This window comes from Anomaloglossus baeobatrachus, chromosome 5, assembly GCF_048569485.1.
Source record: "Anomaloglossus baeobatrachus isolate aAnoBae1 chromosome 5, aAnoBae1.hap1, whole genome shotgun sequence".
NCBI lineage: Eukaryota > Metazoa > Chordata > Amphibia > Anura > Aromobatidae > Anomaloglossus > Anomaloglossus baeobatrachus.
Window position 1 is genome coordinate 278071396 of NC_134357.1, and position 16935 is coordinate 278088330.

General features: G+C 55.7%; 1 protein-coding gene across 2 annotated transcripts in view; it reads right to left on the reverse strand.

Moving 5' to 3' along the window:
- The window catches only part of TOM1L1 (target of myb1 like 1 membrane trafficking protein), a 196761-nt gene that overhangs the window by 73541 nt on the left and 106285 nt on the right, over nucleotides 1–16935 (reverse strand). For both annotated transcript variants that reach the window (XM_075347461.1, XM_075347460.1), the window contains one exon: nucleotides 11679–11812. In XM_075347461.1, coding sequence (XP_075203576.1) covers nucleotides 11679–11812 — 134 coding nt within the window. The remainder of the gene's footprint in view (nucleotides 1–11678; nucleotides 11813–16935) is intronic.

Consider the following 16935-nt stretch of genomic DNA (forward strand, 5'->3'; position numbering starts at 1 on the left):
CCACCCAAGCAACCTGGCCCTGATGCTGCCCCTAAAGCCCAGGCAGCACCCCTTTACCCCAGTCCAGCACAAGTTACCCGAGCGGGATCTGTCCTTCCCCTCCAGAGGGTAGCCACCGGTTCCTGTGGTGAATGGGCCCCAGCCTGCTCTAATGAGGGCCCTCCCTCCAACCTGCCTCTCCGGAGGCGGCAACTGCGGAAACGGTACGGTAAACCAACTATTTACATGCCACTAACGTTTGTGGTTGCCCTGCAAGTTCACGGGCTTGTCCATGGATAGTTCCCATGCAAAACATTTTTAAACGGTCCCCACGGGGACAACGGTGCCGGCTACGGCCGGTTTTCTCTCAATCACGGTAGATAATCTGGTTACTTTTCACGGTTATTATCATTTTTCATCATTTTTCAAACTTGTAATCAAACACACTCAAACACAACTGTTTTCTTTTTCCAAACAAACACACTGGTGGTCCCAACGGGGACGGTGCAGCGGTACTCCGCTGACCTTACTCAGATTCTTCTGCTGAGGCGGACCCATCCTCTGCCACCAGCATATCAAACATGCACTGACATGCCTGCGGTGACAGGGGCACCCGTTACCCATTTCCACCGGTACGTGGGGTATGGAAAACCACGGGGTCTCCCACATAGTGGGAACGCTCACTTGCCTCTTCAAACTCAGCAGCAGACCCGGGGCTGGGGCAGGAGTCGTCATCTCTTGTTCCTGCGTCAGGCGGGTTACCGCCAGCTGCCGCAGCCTCCTGGCCTCCAGCATCCAGCACATCTGATCCCTCTGTAGCAGCACGGGGCAGCAGGTCAGGCGAGTTTACACTGGGGCGCCCCAGGAGTAACGGCAAGGATGATGCATAGGTCGAGACTAGGCCGGGCCCCTCAGCCGCAGCGGCCGGTCCTGGTAGGACATAGGGACGTGGGTCACCAGTCGGTTCTTCTACATCTGTTCCCCCTCCGTACACCGGGGCAGTTGCAATCAGCATCTCCACCTCGTTGGTCCACTGCTCCATCATCCTGAAGATCTGACCCTGCTGTCGCTGGTGGAATTGAATCACCCAGGCTTTCATCCAGGCCACGGCCCCGGGCTCAGGGTCTGGCACAATCACCGCCGGAGCCTCCAACACATCTTCATCAAGGGGGCTCGGCTCCGGGGGCTTCTGGGGAAGCAGTGCAGGGCTGTCCCAGGCGTCTGCAGCCGGTCGGTCCGCTTGGGCGGACGGGCAGGGTACCGCTACCGGTTGGACAGGTAGCGGGCCTAGTGGCGGGGCGGCAGCAACTAACGCGGGTAGCGGGGGAGGCAGCAGGGTGAGCGGGTGTAGGCCGGGCCCCTCAGCCACGATGGCCGATCCCTCCGGAATACAGGGACGTGGGTCTCTTACCCGCTCCTCCAAATCTTCCTCCACCTCGCATCTCCGCATAGCAGCCACCACGTCCGCCATGTCGGCCTCCCACTCCTCCAGGAGGAGCTGCATCCGGGCCTGCAGACGATGACTCAGCGGGGTAGTCCGGTTCTCTATCCACGCCGCTGTGCCGGGCGCGGGGGCCTCGCCGTTGTTGGCTGGAGCAGACATCTCAGTGGTCGGGCTTTCCAGGAACTAGCAATGAGAAGGCCACAGGGTCCTGGCGTCCCTGCTTCTACAGCCACCTCACACGCGACCAGTCGCCATTTCGTCCCCCTTAGCTTCTTTTCGGCCCCTCCTTTATTGGGGCGGAGTTTTGGCCTTCGCGCCTCTGCTACTCGAGAAGACGCTCGAGCGGGAACTTTTCGCGCCAAAGATGGCGACTTCTGAAATTTTTCAGCCGGATACCTCCGGCGGTCACAAGGCGCACCTCTACCCAACGGCAGAGCGGTAACATCCTGTTCGTGACGCCAAGTTGTCGCGGGTGGAAGAGGGGACGCCGCGCTCTCCCTACTGCTCGGGTCCGGCTGGCACTGCGGCCTGCTGCCGCTGCTCGGTGGCTCGAGCGATGGGCCGGATCCCGGGGACTCGAGCGGCGCTCCTCGCCCGTGAGTGAAAAGGGGATTGGTTTTGGGATTGTTGGGGTGAGTTTATTGTCCGTGACGCCACCCACGGTTGTGGTGATTTGTTGACACCACCGCTGCTCTGTATGGGGATCCCGGGAAGGATGGTATGGAGCAGCCAGTTGTTGTGTTGCCCCTCCGTGGGAAGGGGTTGGTGATCCCGGGGCCCAGTGATGAGGTGTGTGGTGCAGGGCTTGGTGGGCGCAGGGACGCGGGGGCAGCGCTGTGCCTTGCGGCACTGTGGTACTCACTCAGCCTGAGACGATAACACAGTTCTCAGTAAAACACTCGGGTGGGAAGACGGTTCCCACGGACGGCTGCACTTGCTTTCCCCAGTAGGTGACGGTGACGGTCCCTCTGTCCTGCACCTCTGTTGATATTGGTTGCGATGGGTTCCCACCGGTAACCCGCTCCCCGGCTTGGATATGGGCCGGAGGAGCCCTACTTTGCCCGCAGGCTCTGGCCCTGAGAAACTGGTGCCCTGGCGGTGGCGGTGTCTCTCCTCAATGGTTGGACTGTTGCCTTCAATCGGGACTTGGTTGTTAGGAGACAGACGTCCCCTTCACTGACGGATTTGGCAAATTATGGCGACTCCTAGCCTTGCCGGGATCCGAGAGGCCCCTGCCCTGTTGCTGACTATCCTTTGTATACTGCTCCAGACCGCCGGGCCACTACCCGTCCGCGGTCCTTCCAGCAACCTCCGAGCAGTCCCCCTCTAGACTTTCACCGCCGTCTGCTGACCTTGCTGACACTGTCCAGGCACACAGCCACGGACCAACTTCAGGCTTACTACGGCCTCTTTCACTTTACTTGACTTCAGCTTCACTCCTCTACCACTTCCCTAGCTTAACTTCTGAGCTCAACTTCTGTCTTCAACTCCCTTTCCTTAACTTCACTCTGGCTTCAACTCCTCCACTCAACTCCTCTCTCTTAACTTCTCCCTGTCCAAACTCTATCTGAACTGTTCTGCCTGGTTCTTCCCGCCTCCAGGGCTGTGAACTCCTCGGTGGGCGGAGCCAACCGCCTGGCCCACCCCCTGGTGTGAACATCAGCCCCTGGAGGAAGGCAACAAGGATTTTGGGTTAGCTTAGATGTTCCTAACTGGGGTGTAGGGTGGTGGTGTTGTGACCTGTGACCCCTGGCTTGCCCAGGGCGTCACATTCCCCCTTAGCAAAATGCAGACCATCCGCGGGCTGCCCGTCCAACACCGGTTTTATTTTCTGTAAAAGATAAACGGTAAACATACAAATTATGGCTTCATCCCACAGCGGGAGGTTAATTTCTTAAACGTTACTAACGGTTTTACGGGTACGGTTTCCGCTCTCTCCCACCCAAGCAACCTGGCCCTGATGCTGCCCCTAAAGCCCAGGCAGCACCCCTTTACCCCAGTCCAGCACAAGTTACCCGAGCGGGATCTGTCCTTCCCCTCCAGAGGGTAGCCACCGGTTCCTGTGGTGGCTGGGCCCCAGCCTGCTCTGCTGAGGGCCCTCCCTCCAACCTGCCTCTCCGGAGGCGGCAACTGCGGAAACGGTACGGTAAACCAACTATTTACATGCCACTAACGTTTGTGGTTGCCCTGCAAGTTCACGGGCTTGTCCATGGATAGTTCCCATGCAAAACATTTTTAAACGGTCCTCACGGGGACAACGGTGCCGGCTACGGCCGGTTTTCTCTCAATCACGGTAGATAATCTGGTTACTTTTCACGGTTATTATCATTTTTCATCATTTTTCAAACTTGTAATCAAACACACTCAAACACAACTGTTTTCTTTTTCCAAACAAACACACTGGTGGTCCCAACGGGGACGGTGCAGCGGTACTCCGCTGACCTTACTCAGATTCTTCTGCTGAGGCGGACCCATCCTCTGCCACCAGCATATCAAACATGCACTGACATGCCTGCGGTGACAGGGGCACCCGGTACCCATTTCCACCGGTACGCGGGGTATGGAAAACCACGGGGTCTCCCACATAGCGGGAACGCTCACTTGCCTCTTCAAACTCAGCAGCAGACCCGGGGCTGGGGCAGGAGTCGTCATCTCTTGTTCCTGCGTCAGGCGGGTTACCGCCAGCTGCCGCAGCCTCCTGGCCTCCAGCATCCAGCACATCTGATCCCTCTGTAGCAGCACGGGGCAGCAGGTCAGGCGAGTTTACACTGGGGCGCCCCAGGAGTAACGGCAAGGATGATGCATAGGTCGAGACTAGGCCGGGCCCCTCAGCCGCAGCGGCCGGTCCTGGTAGGACATTGGGACGTGGGTCACCAGTCGGTTCTTCTACATCTGTTCCCCCTCCGTACACCGGGGCAGTTGCAATCAGCATCTCCACCTCGTTGGTCCACTGCTCCATCATCCTGAAGATCTGACCCTGCTGTCGCTGGTGGAATTGAATCACCCAGGCTTTCATCCAGGCCACGGCCCCGGGCTCGGGGTCTGGCACAATCACCGCCGGAGCCTCCAACACATCTTCATCAAGGGGGCTCGGCTCCGGGGGCTTCTGGGGAAGCTGTGCAGGGCTGCCCCAGGTGTCTGCAGCCGGTCGGTCCGCTTGGGCGGACGGGCAGGGTACCGCTACCGGTTGGACAGGTAGCGGGCCTAGTGGCGGGGCGGCAGCAACTAACGCGGGTAGCGGGGGAGGCAGCAGGGTGAGCGGGTGAACGCCGGGCCCCTCAGCCACGATGGCCGATCCCTCCGGAATACAGGGACGTGGGTCTCTTACCCGCTCCTCCAAATCTTCCTCCACCTCGCATCTCCGCATAGCAGCCACCACGTCCGCCATGTCGGCCTCCCACTCCTCCAGGAGGAGCTGCATCCGGGCCTGCAGACGATGACTCAGCGGGGTAGTCCGGTTCTCTATCCACGCCGCTGTGCCGGGCGCGGGGGCCTCGCCGTTGTTGGCTGGAGCAGACATCTCAGTGGTCGGGCTTTCCAGGAACTAGCAATGAGAAGGCCACAGGGTCCTGGCGTCCCTGCTTCTACAGCCACCTCACACGCGACCAGTCGCCATTTCGTCCCCCTTAGCTTCTTTTCGGCCCCTCCTTTATTGGGGCGGAGTTTTGGCCTTTGCGCCTCTGCTACTCGAGAAGACGCTCGAGCGGGAACTTTTCGCGCCAAAGATGGCGACTTCTGAAATTTTTCAGCCGGATACCTCCGGCGGTCACAAGGCGCACCTCTACCCAATGGCAGAGCGGTAACATCCTGTTCGTGACGCCAAGTTGTCGCGGGCGGAAGAGGGGACGCCGCGCTCTCCCTACTGCTCGGGTCCGGCTGGCACTGCGGCCTGCTGCCGCTGCTCGGTGGCTCGAGCGATGGGCCGGATCCCGGGGACTCGAGCGGCGCTCCTCGCCCGTGAGTGAAAAGGGGATTGGTTTTGGGATTGTTGGGGTGAGTTTATTGTCCGTGACGCCACCCACGGTTGTAGTGATTTGTTGACACCACCGCTGCTCTGTATGGGGATCCCGGGAAGGATGGTATGGAGCAGCCAGTTGTTGTGTTGCCCCTCCGTGGGTAGGGGTTGGTGATCCCGGGGTCCAGTGATGAGGTGTGTGGTGCAGGGCTTGGTGGGCGCAGGGACGCGGGGGCAGCGCTGTGCCTTGCGGCACTGTGGTACTCACTCAGCCTGAGACGATAACACAGTTCTCAGTAAAACACTCGGCGGGGAAGACGGTTCCCACGGACGGCTGCACTTGCTTTCCCCAGTAGGTGACGGTGACGGTCCCTCTGTCCTGCACCTCTGTTGATATTGGTTGCGATGGGTTCCCACCGGTAACCCGCTCCCCGGCTTGGATATGGGCTGGAGGAGCCCTACTTTGCCCGCAGGCGCTGGCCCTGAGAAACTGGTGCCCTGGCGGTGGCGGTGTCTCTCCTCAATGGTTGGACTGTTGCCTTCAATCGGGACTTGGTTGTTAGGAGACAGACGTCCCCTTCACTGACGGATTTGGCAAATTATGGCGACTCCTAGCCTTGCCGGGATCCGAGAGGCCCCTGCCCTGTTGCTGACTATCCTTTGTATACTGCTCCAGACCGCCGGGCCACTACCCGTCCGCGGTCCTTCCAGCAACCTCCGAGCAGTCCCCCTCTAGACTTTCACCGCCGTCTGCTGACCTTGCTGACACTGTCCAGGCACACAGTCACGGACCAACTTCAGGCTTACTACGGCCTCTTTCACTTTACTTGACTTCAGCTTCACTCCTCTACCACTTCCCTAGCTTAACTTCTGAGCTCAACTTCTGTCTTCAACTCCCTTTCCTTAACTTCACTCTGGCTTCAACTCCTCCACTCAACTCCTCTCTCTTAACTTCTCCCTGTCCAAACTCTATCTGAACTGTTCTGCCTGGTTCTTCCCGCCTCCAGGGCTGTGAACTCCTTGGTGGGCGGAGCCAACCGCCTGGTCCACCCCCTGGTGTGAACATCAGCCCCTGGAGGAAGGCAACAAGGATTTTGGGTTAGCTTAGATGTTCCTAACTGGGGTGTGGGGTGTGGTGGTGTTGTGACCTGTGACCCCTGGCTTGCCCAGGGCATCACATTCCCCCTTAGCAAAATGCAGACCATCCGCGTGTCTGCCCGTCCAACACCGGTTTTATTTTCTGTAAAAGATAAACGGTAAACATACAAATTATGGCTTCATCCCACAGCGGGAGGTTAATTTCTTAAACGTTACTAACGGTTTTACGGGTACGGTTTCCGCTCTCTCCCACCCAAGCAACCTGGCCCTGATGCTGCCCCTAAAGCCCAGGCAGCACCCCTTTACCCCAGTCCAGCACAAGTTACCCGAGCGGGATCTGTCCTTCCCCTCCAGAGGGTAGCCACCGGTTCCTGTGGTGGCTGGGCCCCAGCCTGCTCTGCTGAGGGCCCTCCCTCCAACCTGCCTCTCCGGAGGCGGCAACTGCGGAAACGGTACGGTAAACCAACTATTTACATGCCACTAACGTTTGTGGTTGCCCTGCAAGTTCACGGGCTTGTCCATGGATAGTTCCCATGCAAAACATTTTTAAACGGTCCCCACGGGGACAACGGTGCCGGCTACGGCCGGTTTTCTCTCAATCACGGTAGATAATCTGGTTACTTTTCACGGTTATTATCATTTTTCATCATTTTTCAAACTTGTAATCAAACACACTCAAACACAACTGTTTTCTTTTTCCAAACAAACACACTGGTGGTCCCAACGGGGACGGTGCAGCGGTACTCCGCTGACCTTACTCAGATTCTTCTGCTGAGGCGGACCCATCCTCTGCCACCAGCATATCAAACATGCACTGACATGCCTGCGGTGACAGGGGCACCCGGTACCCATTTCCACCGGTACGCGGTGTATGGAAAACCACGGGGTCTCCCACATAGCGGGAACGCTCACTTGCCTCTTCAAACTCAGCAGCAGACCCGGGGCTGGGGCAGGAGTCGTCATCTCTTGTTCCTGCGTCAGGCGGGTTACCGCCAGCTGCCGCAGCCTCCTGGCCTCCAGCATCCAGCACATCTGATCCCTCTGTAGCAGCACGGGGCAGCAGGTCAGGCGAGTTTACACTGGGGCGCCCCAGGAGTAACGGCAAGGATGATGCATAGGTCGAGACTAGGCCGGGCCCCTCAGCCGCAGCGGCCGGTCCTGGTAGGACATAGGGACGTGGGTCACCAGTCGGTTCTTCTACATCTGTTCCCCCTCCGTACACCGGGGCAGTTGCAATCAGCATCTCCACCTCGTTGGTCCACTGCTCCATCATCCTGAAGATCTGACCCTGCTGTCGCTGGTGGAATTGAATCACCCAGGCTTTCATCCAGGCCACGGCCCCGGGCTCGGGGTCTGGCACAATCACCGCCGGAGCCTCCAACACATCTTCATCAAGGGGGCTCGGCTCCGGGGGCTTCTGGGGAAGCAGTGCAGGGCTGCCCCAGGCGTCTGCAGCCGGTCGGTCCGCTTGGGCGGACGGGCAGGGTACCGCTACCGGTTGGACAGGTAGCGGGCCTAGTGGCGGGGCGGCAGCAACTAACGCGGGTAGCGGGGGAGGCAGCAGGGTGAGCGGGTGTAGGCCGGGCCCCTCAGCCACGATGGCCGATCCCTCTGGAATACAGGGACGTGGGTCTCTTACCCGCTCCTCCAAATCTTCCTCCACCTCGCATCTCCGCATAGCAGCCACCACGTCCGCCATGTCGGCCTCCCACTCCTCCAGGAGGAGCTGCATCCGGGCCTGCAGACGATGACTCAGCGGGGTAGTCCGGTTCTCTATCCACGCCGCTGTGCCGGGCGCGGGGGCCTCGCCGTTGTTGGCTGGAGCAGACATCTCAGTGGTCGGGCTTTCCAGGAACTAGCAATGAGAAGGCCACAGGGTCCTGGCGTCCCTGCTTCTACAGCCACCTCACACGCGACCAGTCGCCATTTCGTCCCCCTTAGCTTCTTTTCGGCCCCTCCTTTATTGGGGCGGAGTTTTGGCCTTCGCGCCTCTGCTACTCGAGAAGACGCTCGAGCGGGAACTTTTCGCGCCAAAGATGGCGACTTCTGAAATTTTTCAGCCGGATACCTCCGGCGGTCACAAGGCGCACCTCTACCCAACGGCAGAGCGGTAACATCCTGTTCGTGACGCCAAGTTGTCACGGGCGGAAGAGGGGACGCCGCGCTCTCCCTACTGCTCGGGTCCGGCTGGCACTGCGGCCTGCTGCCGCTGCTCGGTGGCTCGAGCGATGGGCCGGATCCCGGGGACTCGAGCGGCGCTCCTCGCTCGTGAGTGAAAAGGGGATTGGTTTTGGGATTGTTGGGGTGAGTTTATTGTCCGTGACGCCACCCACGGTTGTAGTGATTTGTTGACACCACCGCTGCTCTGTATGGGGATCCCGGGAAGGATGGTATGGAGCAGCCAGTTGTTGTGTTGCCCCTCCGTGGGTAGGGGTTGGTGATCCCGGGGCCCAGTGATGAGGTGTGTGGTGCAGGGCTTGGTGGGCGCAGGGACGCGGGGGCAGCGCTGTGCCTTGCGGCACTGTGGTACTCACTCAGCCTGAGACGATAACACAGTTCTCGGTAAAACACTCGGCTGGGAAGACGGTTCCCACGGACGGCTGCACTTGCTTTCCCCAGTAGGTGACGGTGACGGTCCCTCTGTCCTGCACCTCTGTTGATATTGGTTGCGATGGGTTCCCACCGGTAACCCGCTCCCCGGCTTGGATATGGGCCGGAGGAGCCCTACTTTGCCCGCAGGCGCTGGCCCTGAGAAACTGGTGCCTTGGCGGTGGCGGTGTCTCTCCTCAATAGTTGGACTGTTGCCTTCAATCGGGACTTGGTTGTTAGGAGACAGACGTCCCCTTCACTGACGGATTTGGCAAATTATGGCGACTCCTAGCCTTAGCGGGATCCGAGACCCCCCTGCCCTGGTGCTGACTGTCCTTTGTATACTGCTCCAGACCGCCGGGCCACTAGCCGTCCACGGTCCTTCCAGCAACCTCCGAGCAGTCCCCCTCTAGACTTTCACCGCCGTCTACTGACCTTGCTGACACTGTCCAGGCACACAGCCACGGACCAACTTCAGGCTTACTACGGCCTCTTTCACTTTACTTGACTTCAGCTTCACTCCTCTACCACTTCCCTAGCTTAACTTCTGAGCTCAACTTCTGTCTTCAACTCCCTTTCCTTAACTTCACTCTGGCTTCAACTCCTCCACTCAACTCCTCTCTCTTAACTTCTCCCTGTCCAAACTCTATCTGAACTGTTCTGCCTGGTTCTTCCCACCTCCAGGGCTGTGAACTCCTCGGTGGGCGGAGCCAACCGCCTGGCCCACCCCCTGGTGTGAACATCAGCCCCTGGAGGAAGGCAACAAGGATTTTGGGTTAGCTTAGATGTTCCTAACTGGGGTGTAGGGTGTGGTGGTGTTGTGACCTGTGACCCCTGGCTTGCCCAGGGCGTCACACTTTCATGCCAGAATTCTGGCACAAAAGCTTTGAGAATATGCAAAATTTAGGCACAACTCGAAGTTCTGCCTAAATTTTGTGACTTTTGCCATGTTCACACCAGTTTCTGCCAGCCCCAACAAAATGGCCAAAGCTGAGGTGGCATGGGGGCACCGCAACGGGCAGGATGCCACAGCTTGTGTACTCATGATGAGCTGTAGTGTCCCGTATTCCAGAAATCTCACTCCTGTCACTTATTGGAGTGATATTTTTTTTGTAGTGCATGGAGGCGCACCTCAGTCGTCAGATGCTCCAAATTCAAGAAGAGGCATGCACCTGTTCATGAATTATGATCTTCTGACTCCAGGATGCCCCTTCATGAATTATGCCCTTTAACTTTGGGATTCACACCATTTTTATGGTATTTTTTTCCAGCTCTTGAAATTTTTTGGGTTTGATTGATGATTTGTCATTTACAACTTTTTGCAATGTCACAAATGTTTTGCACAATAGTACTCCAGTATCCTAGTGAAACATAACAACTATGAGCCTAATTCTTTAAGACTAGCGTTTTTACATATCAGTCTTAAAATAGGCCCCTCTGGAGTAAGATGTACCTAATTCATTAGAGCAGTATATTGTTGACATTATTTTTGCCACTAATCTTGATGAGGTTGCCTAGCAGGCTTTGTCACTCTCCTTCCTGCCCAAGCTCTACCTGTTTTGGAGAAGATAGCCGTGACTGGTCTTGAAATGCCAAAGCTCACAACATTGTTGTTCAACTTCAAGATGCACAAACATTTTGCTACACTTCACTTTGTTTCATGACAGAAAACTGGTAAAAACACCTTGATGAATTAGCCCGATGGCACCGATTCATCAAAGCGATTACAACAGAATTTTGGCATATATCTGTTTCGGCATTTTAAAGCCAGTTTAGCTCTGCTCTGCCAAAATGGGTGGAGTTGGGGCAAGACAGGCGCACAAAACCACCACTTGTCTAATTCATGACAAACTGTGAGGTTCCTTATGCCAGAGATCTTCAAACAGTCTGAGAATGGAGTAAGATTTGAGTTGAGGTGCATGAAAGCCACGCCAGATGCTTCTGAATCATGAAGAGGTGTGTCACCAGTCTCTGAATGGAGTAAAACTTGCGTTGAGATGCATGAAGGCCACGTCAGATGCCACTGATTCATGAAGAGACGTTCCCCCAGTCTCTGAATGGAGTAACACTTGCGTTGTGATGCATGAAGGCCACGTCAGATGCTTCTGATTCATGAAGAGGCGTGCTACCAGTCTCTGAATGGAGTAAGACTTGCGTTGAGATGCATGAAGGCCACGACAATTGCTTCTCATCCATGAAGAGGTGTGCTGCTATTAATGAATCAGAAAGCGTCCGACTCCAACGTACCCCCTCATCAGGACCAGTGTGACCATCAATGATCTTGATGAATCGGCGCCTATGTGATTTTTGTGACGTTGAAGACTAACGTTCGTCATTTTATAGATCACTGAAAGGAATGTGTGACATTTTTAAAGTCTACCAATTTAAGAAAAGATAAAAATATGACCTAAAATAACCCTGCAGTTGGTGAATTGGAGCCTAAAATTACATAATCTATAAATTAGATTACTTTAGGATATGGGAAGAAGGATCAAAAATATCTGACAATGAAGTGTGAATTTATACATGAGACTTAATTTTAATTCATAGGGTAGTGAAAACGCTATGTCTCAGCTGTCGAAAGGAAAAATAATATAAATGTAAAAGTGTTACCTTGTGTGTCTCAGGAAAATATTATTCAAATCATCATTGACTTGCACCAGTTCAATAATGACATCTTCATTTTGTACAATTTCCAACAGCTGTAAGATCCTGGCTTGCATTTCCCGGCAAACTTTCTCCAGCTCCTGTTGGATTTCAGGCATTAATGAGTGACATGATAGTAACATAGAGATTTCTTTGTTAGGGGATGTCATTGGCGGCAAAGTAAATACTGTATGGGGTGACAATGGGAAGGTTTCACTGCTGACAATGCACCTAGTGTAAATTGCAGCCTCTGATATGAATTCCTCTCCTGCATTCTCATTTGTAGAGCCGGAGGCACAGAAGTGAGAGCGACTTGTGTAAGCTGACAAAGCAGCGCGACTACCATTGATCTCTACTATATGTGAGCGGACAGGCGGTAATGGCGGGCTAGGAGCTGGGTGTTAATAAGAGAATGTGCTTCCCACATTGTTACAGAGAAGCCTGCATTCACAAGAGAAAAGAAATGTGTCTGCAGAGGGAAAAGCAACCTAGGAAGTGAGAAGAAGGAGGAGGGTGAAATATAGAATATAGGATAAAAAGATGAAACCAGAGGAATTTCAAATAAGCAAGTGGGTTGCCGAACATAAAAGAAAGGTTGGAGAAAGAAATAGATGTATGAGAGAAGAGCATATTTAAAGGAAATCTGCCACATCCAGAAACGCTACTTATCTCCAGATATAGAGTTAATCTGTAGGTGCATTAGCATTAAAATCATGCCTGCCTGATAAACTGGGGCGAAGCTGTGGGAAAAATTGCATTCTCTTTATGGCTGTTCATTTCCAATTATCGGGTAGTGCATAGACTGGTCACTACACAGTGAACACAGCTGTAACCACTCACTGGCACTTTGATTGATGGCCTACTCTGTATCATATATGTGTAGCATGTGTGTGAAGAGCAGGCTATTAGTCAAACTTCCGGAAAATATATAAAACACACTCCCCAATGACTGCAAAAGAGCAGCTACAGGGAGGATATAAGTTAATTTTCTCCCTGTAGCTGCTGCTTCAGTAAAGCAGCCCAACATTTTACCACTATTTAATCGCAGATTGACGCTATAACTGCAGGTAAATAGCCTTTTTGTACATAAATAATTTTTTGTAAATGGACAAAACACTTAATCATTAATTTTTCATTTCCACTATACAGTTCACGACTGCAAACTTTATCAACAATTTAAAGCGGTGTATATTTTTGCATGAATACTTCATATACACAATATTCTATACAACTTTATGTTAAAACTCCATATCATTTTCAAATATTTCCTTTTTGGCAGTGAATATAAGTTTTTTTTTTTTCCACACAAAGGCTAAAAATTCATACAGATCTATTACATTTCATGCACAAAGTTTGGAGGTGTTGGTGTGGCGCCCTGGACAAGCCAGGACGTCACAGGTACTACAACAACACACCCCACACCCTGTCTAGGCACATCTAGGTCAAACAAAAATCCTTGTTGCCTCCCTCCAGGGGCTGATGTCCACACCAGGGGGTGGAGCCAGGTAGTTGGCCCCACCCACCGAGGAGTTCACAGTTCTGGAGGCGGAAAAATGAGTCCAGTTTCAGTTCAGTTTTGAGTTTGAGGAGTTGAGGAGTGAAGTGGTAGTGGAGCAGACTGACCATGTCCGGGTGCGTGGCCCGGGCACATACAGCAAGGTTGGCAGACGATGGTGACCGTCTGCAGGAGGAGCTGATTGACGTGAACCGTAAGGACCGGAGACGGGCGGTGGCCCGCTGGTACCGGATCGGGGAGCGAAGAGAAGCCAGCACCATTCGGCAAGCCTATGGACCCCGACCAGGCTAGGAGTCGCCGTAACACCGGTCAAATCCGTTAGCGAAGGGAACCTCCGGGGTTTCCCAGCAGTCAAGACCCGATTGAAGGCAACAGCTCAAACCGTGAAGGGAAATACAGTCACCGCCAAGGCTACAGTTCCCAGGGCCAGAGCCTGCGGGCAAAAGGGGCTCCCTCAGCCTCCATCCAAGCTGGGGAGCGGGTTACCGGTGGGAAGCCACCAGAACCGAGAACATAACACAGGTGCAGGGAAAGGCAGTCACCGCCAACCTACCGGGAGAAGAACCACTGCAGCCGTCTGTGGGACCCGTCCATCCAGCCGTTTGTTTTACCTGAGACTTTGCATTCATCATTGCCTGAGTGAGTACCACTGTGCCGTGCGGCACCGTGCTGCCCCCGCGACCCTGCACCTCACCAGGCCCCGTAACCCGCCTGCCATTCCTCCCTCACCGGGCCCCGGGACAACCAACCCCCTACCCACGGAGGGGAAAAACAACATCCAAGCTGCTCTCTGTCATCGCTCCCGGGATCCCCGTCCAGAGCAGCGGTGGTGTCACAACCTCACCACAACCGTGGGTGGCGTCACAGACAATAAATCCCCTAAACCATTCCACTTTTCACTCACGGGCGAGGAGTGCCGCTCGAGTCCCCGGGATCCGGCCCACCGCTCGAGCCACCGACCGAGCAGCAAGTGAAGCAGCAGCAGCGCCGGACCCGAGCGTGGTGAGCGCAGCGTCCCCTCCCTGCCCGTGACAACTTGGCGTCACGAACAGGATCTTACCGCTCTGCCCGTCTGGTAGAGGTGCGTCTTGTGACCGCCGGAGGTGTCCGGCCGAAAATTTTGAGAAGCCGCCATTTTGGGCGCGAAAAGTCCCCGCTCGAGTGTCTCCTCGAGCAGTGGAGGCGCGAAAGCCGAAACCCCGCCCCTGTAGAGGAGGAGCCGGAAAAAGACTAAGGGGGACGGATGGCGTCTGGCCGCATGTAGCTCGCGGCTATAAAAGCAGGGACACCAGGACTCTGCGGCCATACTGGGTTCCTGGAAAGCACCGTGGCCGAGATGTACAGCTCAACCAACAACCCCGTAGTCCCCACGCCAAGCACCACGGCGTGGGTGAAGGACCGGACCGCCCCGCTGAGTAACCGTCTGCAGGCCCGCATGCAGCTCCTCCTGGAGGAGTGGGAGACCGATATGGCTGACGTGGTGGCTGCTATGTGGAGACGCAAGGTGGAGGAGGATTTGGAGGAGCGGGTAAGGGACCCACGCCCCTGTATTCCCGAGGGATCGGCCACTGCAGCTAGGGGGCCCGGCCTGCACCCGCTCACCCTGCCGCCTCCCCCGCTACCCATGTTGGTCGCTGCCGCCCCGCCACTAGGCCCGTTACCCGTCCAACCGGTAGCGATACCCTGCCAATCCGCCCCGGCGGACCGACCGGCTGCAGACGCTCGGGGCCGCCCTGAACCGCTCCTTTGGGAGCCGCCAAGACCTCGGCCCCTTAACGAAGATGTATCAGAGGCCCCGGAAAGGATCGCACCAGGTTCCGTGCGCGAGCCCGGGACCGTGGCGTGGATGAAGGCCAGAGTAATTGAATTCAACCAAGGTCATCAGAATCAGATATACCTCATGATGGAGCAGTGGACCAATGAGGTGGAAACGCTGGTTGCGACTGCCCCGATGTATGAGATGGGAGCAGATGTGACGGAGCCGACAGGTGACCCATGCCCCCATGTCCGACAAGGACCGGCCACTGCGGCTGGGGGGCCCGGCCCAGTCTCTGCCCTCGTATCGTTTCTGCCATTATCCATGGGGCGCCTCAGTGTTGACTGACCTGACCTGCTGCCCCGTGCTACCACAGTAGAACCTGACGTGCTGAGTGCCAGAAACCTGAAGACTGCGACAGCTGGCGGCAACCCGCCTGGTGCAGGGATAGTTGATAATGACTCCTGTCCCGGCACTGAGCCCATCTCTGAGTTCGATAAGGCGCGTGAGCGTCTCCGCTACGAAGGAGGGCCGGTAGTTTTCTATAGCCCGCGCACCGGTGGAAATGGATACCGGGCACCCCTCTCCCAACAGGCCTGTCACTGCATGTTCGAAATATTAGTAGCAGAGGATGAGGCCACCTCAGCGGAAGAGTCAGAGTGATGGCAGCGGAGCCCCGCTGCAAGTTGTCCCCGTTGGGACCACCAGTATGGATAAAAGTTTGAATGATAAGATTTAATCAACCGAAGAAGTTATCTGATTGGAACCGTGATTGAACCGGCCGTTGCCAGCAACTAGTCCCCGTAGGGACTTTCTGCAACCGTTGGGTAAGGAACTTCTTACGGACAAGCCCGAGAACTTGCAGGGCAACCACGAACTAGTGGAATGTAAATAATTTTTGGCTTAATCCGTTACCGCCTCCGGAGAGGCTGATTTGGAGGATGGGCCTGGAGGAAAGGGATGGCCCAGGCCCGCCACTACTGTAACCGGTTGCGATCCTCCGGGGGTTCAGGGGTCCCCATGGACGCGGGTCCCCTGAAAGAGACCGTACCCGCTCGGGCAGCTTGGTTCTGGACTGGGGTCAACGGGTGCTGCCCACTTCTTAGGGGCAGCATCAGGGCCAGGTTGTTTGGGTGGGAGAAGAGCGGAAGCCATACCGTTGTGAAATGTTTGTGATTTTTACATGTTTTTACCGTTTTCTATCTTTTGTAGTTAACAAAAAATAAAACCGGTGATGGACGGGCAGCCCGTGGACGGTCTGCATTTTACTAAGGGGGAATGTGGCGCCCTGGACAAGCCAGGACGTCACAGGTACTACAACAACACACCCCACACCCCGGCTAGGCACATCTAGGTCAAACAAAAATCCTTGTTGCCTCCCTCCAGGGGCTGGAGCCAGGCGGTTGGCCCCACCCACCGAGGAGTTCACAGTCCTGGAGGCGGAAAAAGGAGTCCAGTTTCAGTTCAGTTTTGAGTTTGAGGAGTTGAGGAGTGAAGTGGTAGTGGAGCAGACTGACCGTGTCCGAGTGCGTGGCCCGGGCACATACAGCAAGGTTGGCAGACGGTGGTGACCGTCTGCAGGAGGGGCTGATTGACGTGAACCGTAAGGACCGGGGACGGGCGGTGACCCGCCGGTACCGGATCGGGGAGCGAAGAGAAGCCAGCACCATTCGGCAGGGCCTACGGACCCCGACCAGGCTAGGAGTCGCCGTAAAACCGGTCAAATGCGTTAGCGAAGGGAACCTCCGGGGTTTCCCAGCAGTCAAGACCCGATTGAAGGCAACAGCTCAAACCGTGAAGGGAAATACAGTCACCGCAAAGGCTACAGTTCCCAGGGCCAGAACCTGCGGGCAAAAGGGGCTCCCTCAGCCTCCATCCAAGCTGGGGAGTGGGTTACCGGTGGGAAGCCACCAGAACCGAGAACATAACACAGGTGCAGGGAAAGGCAGTCA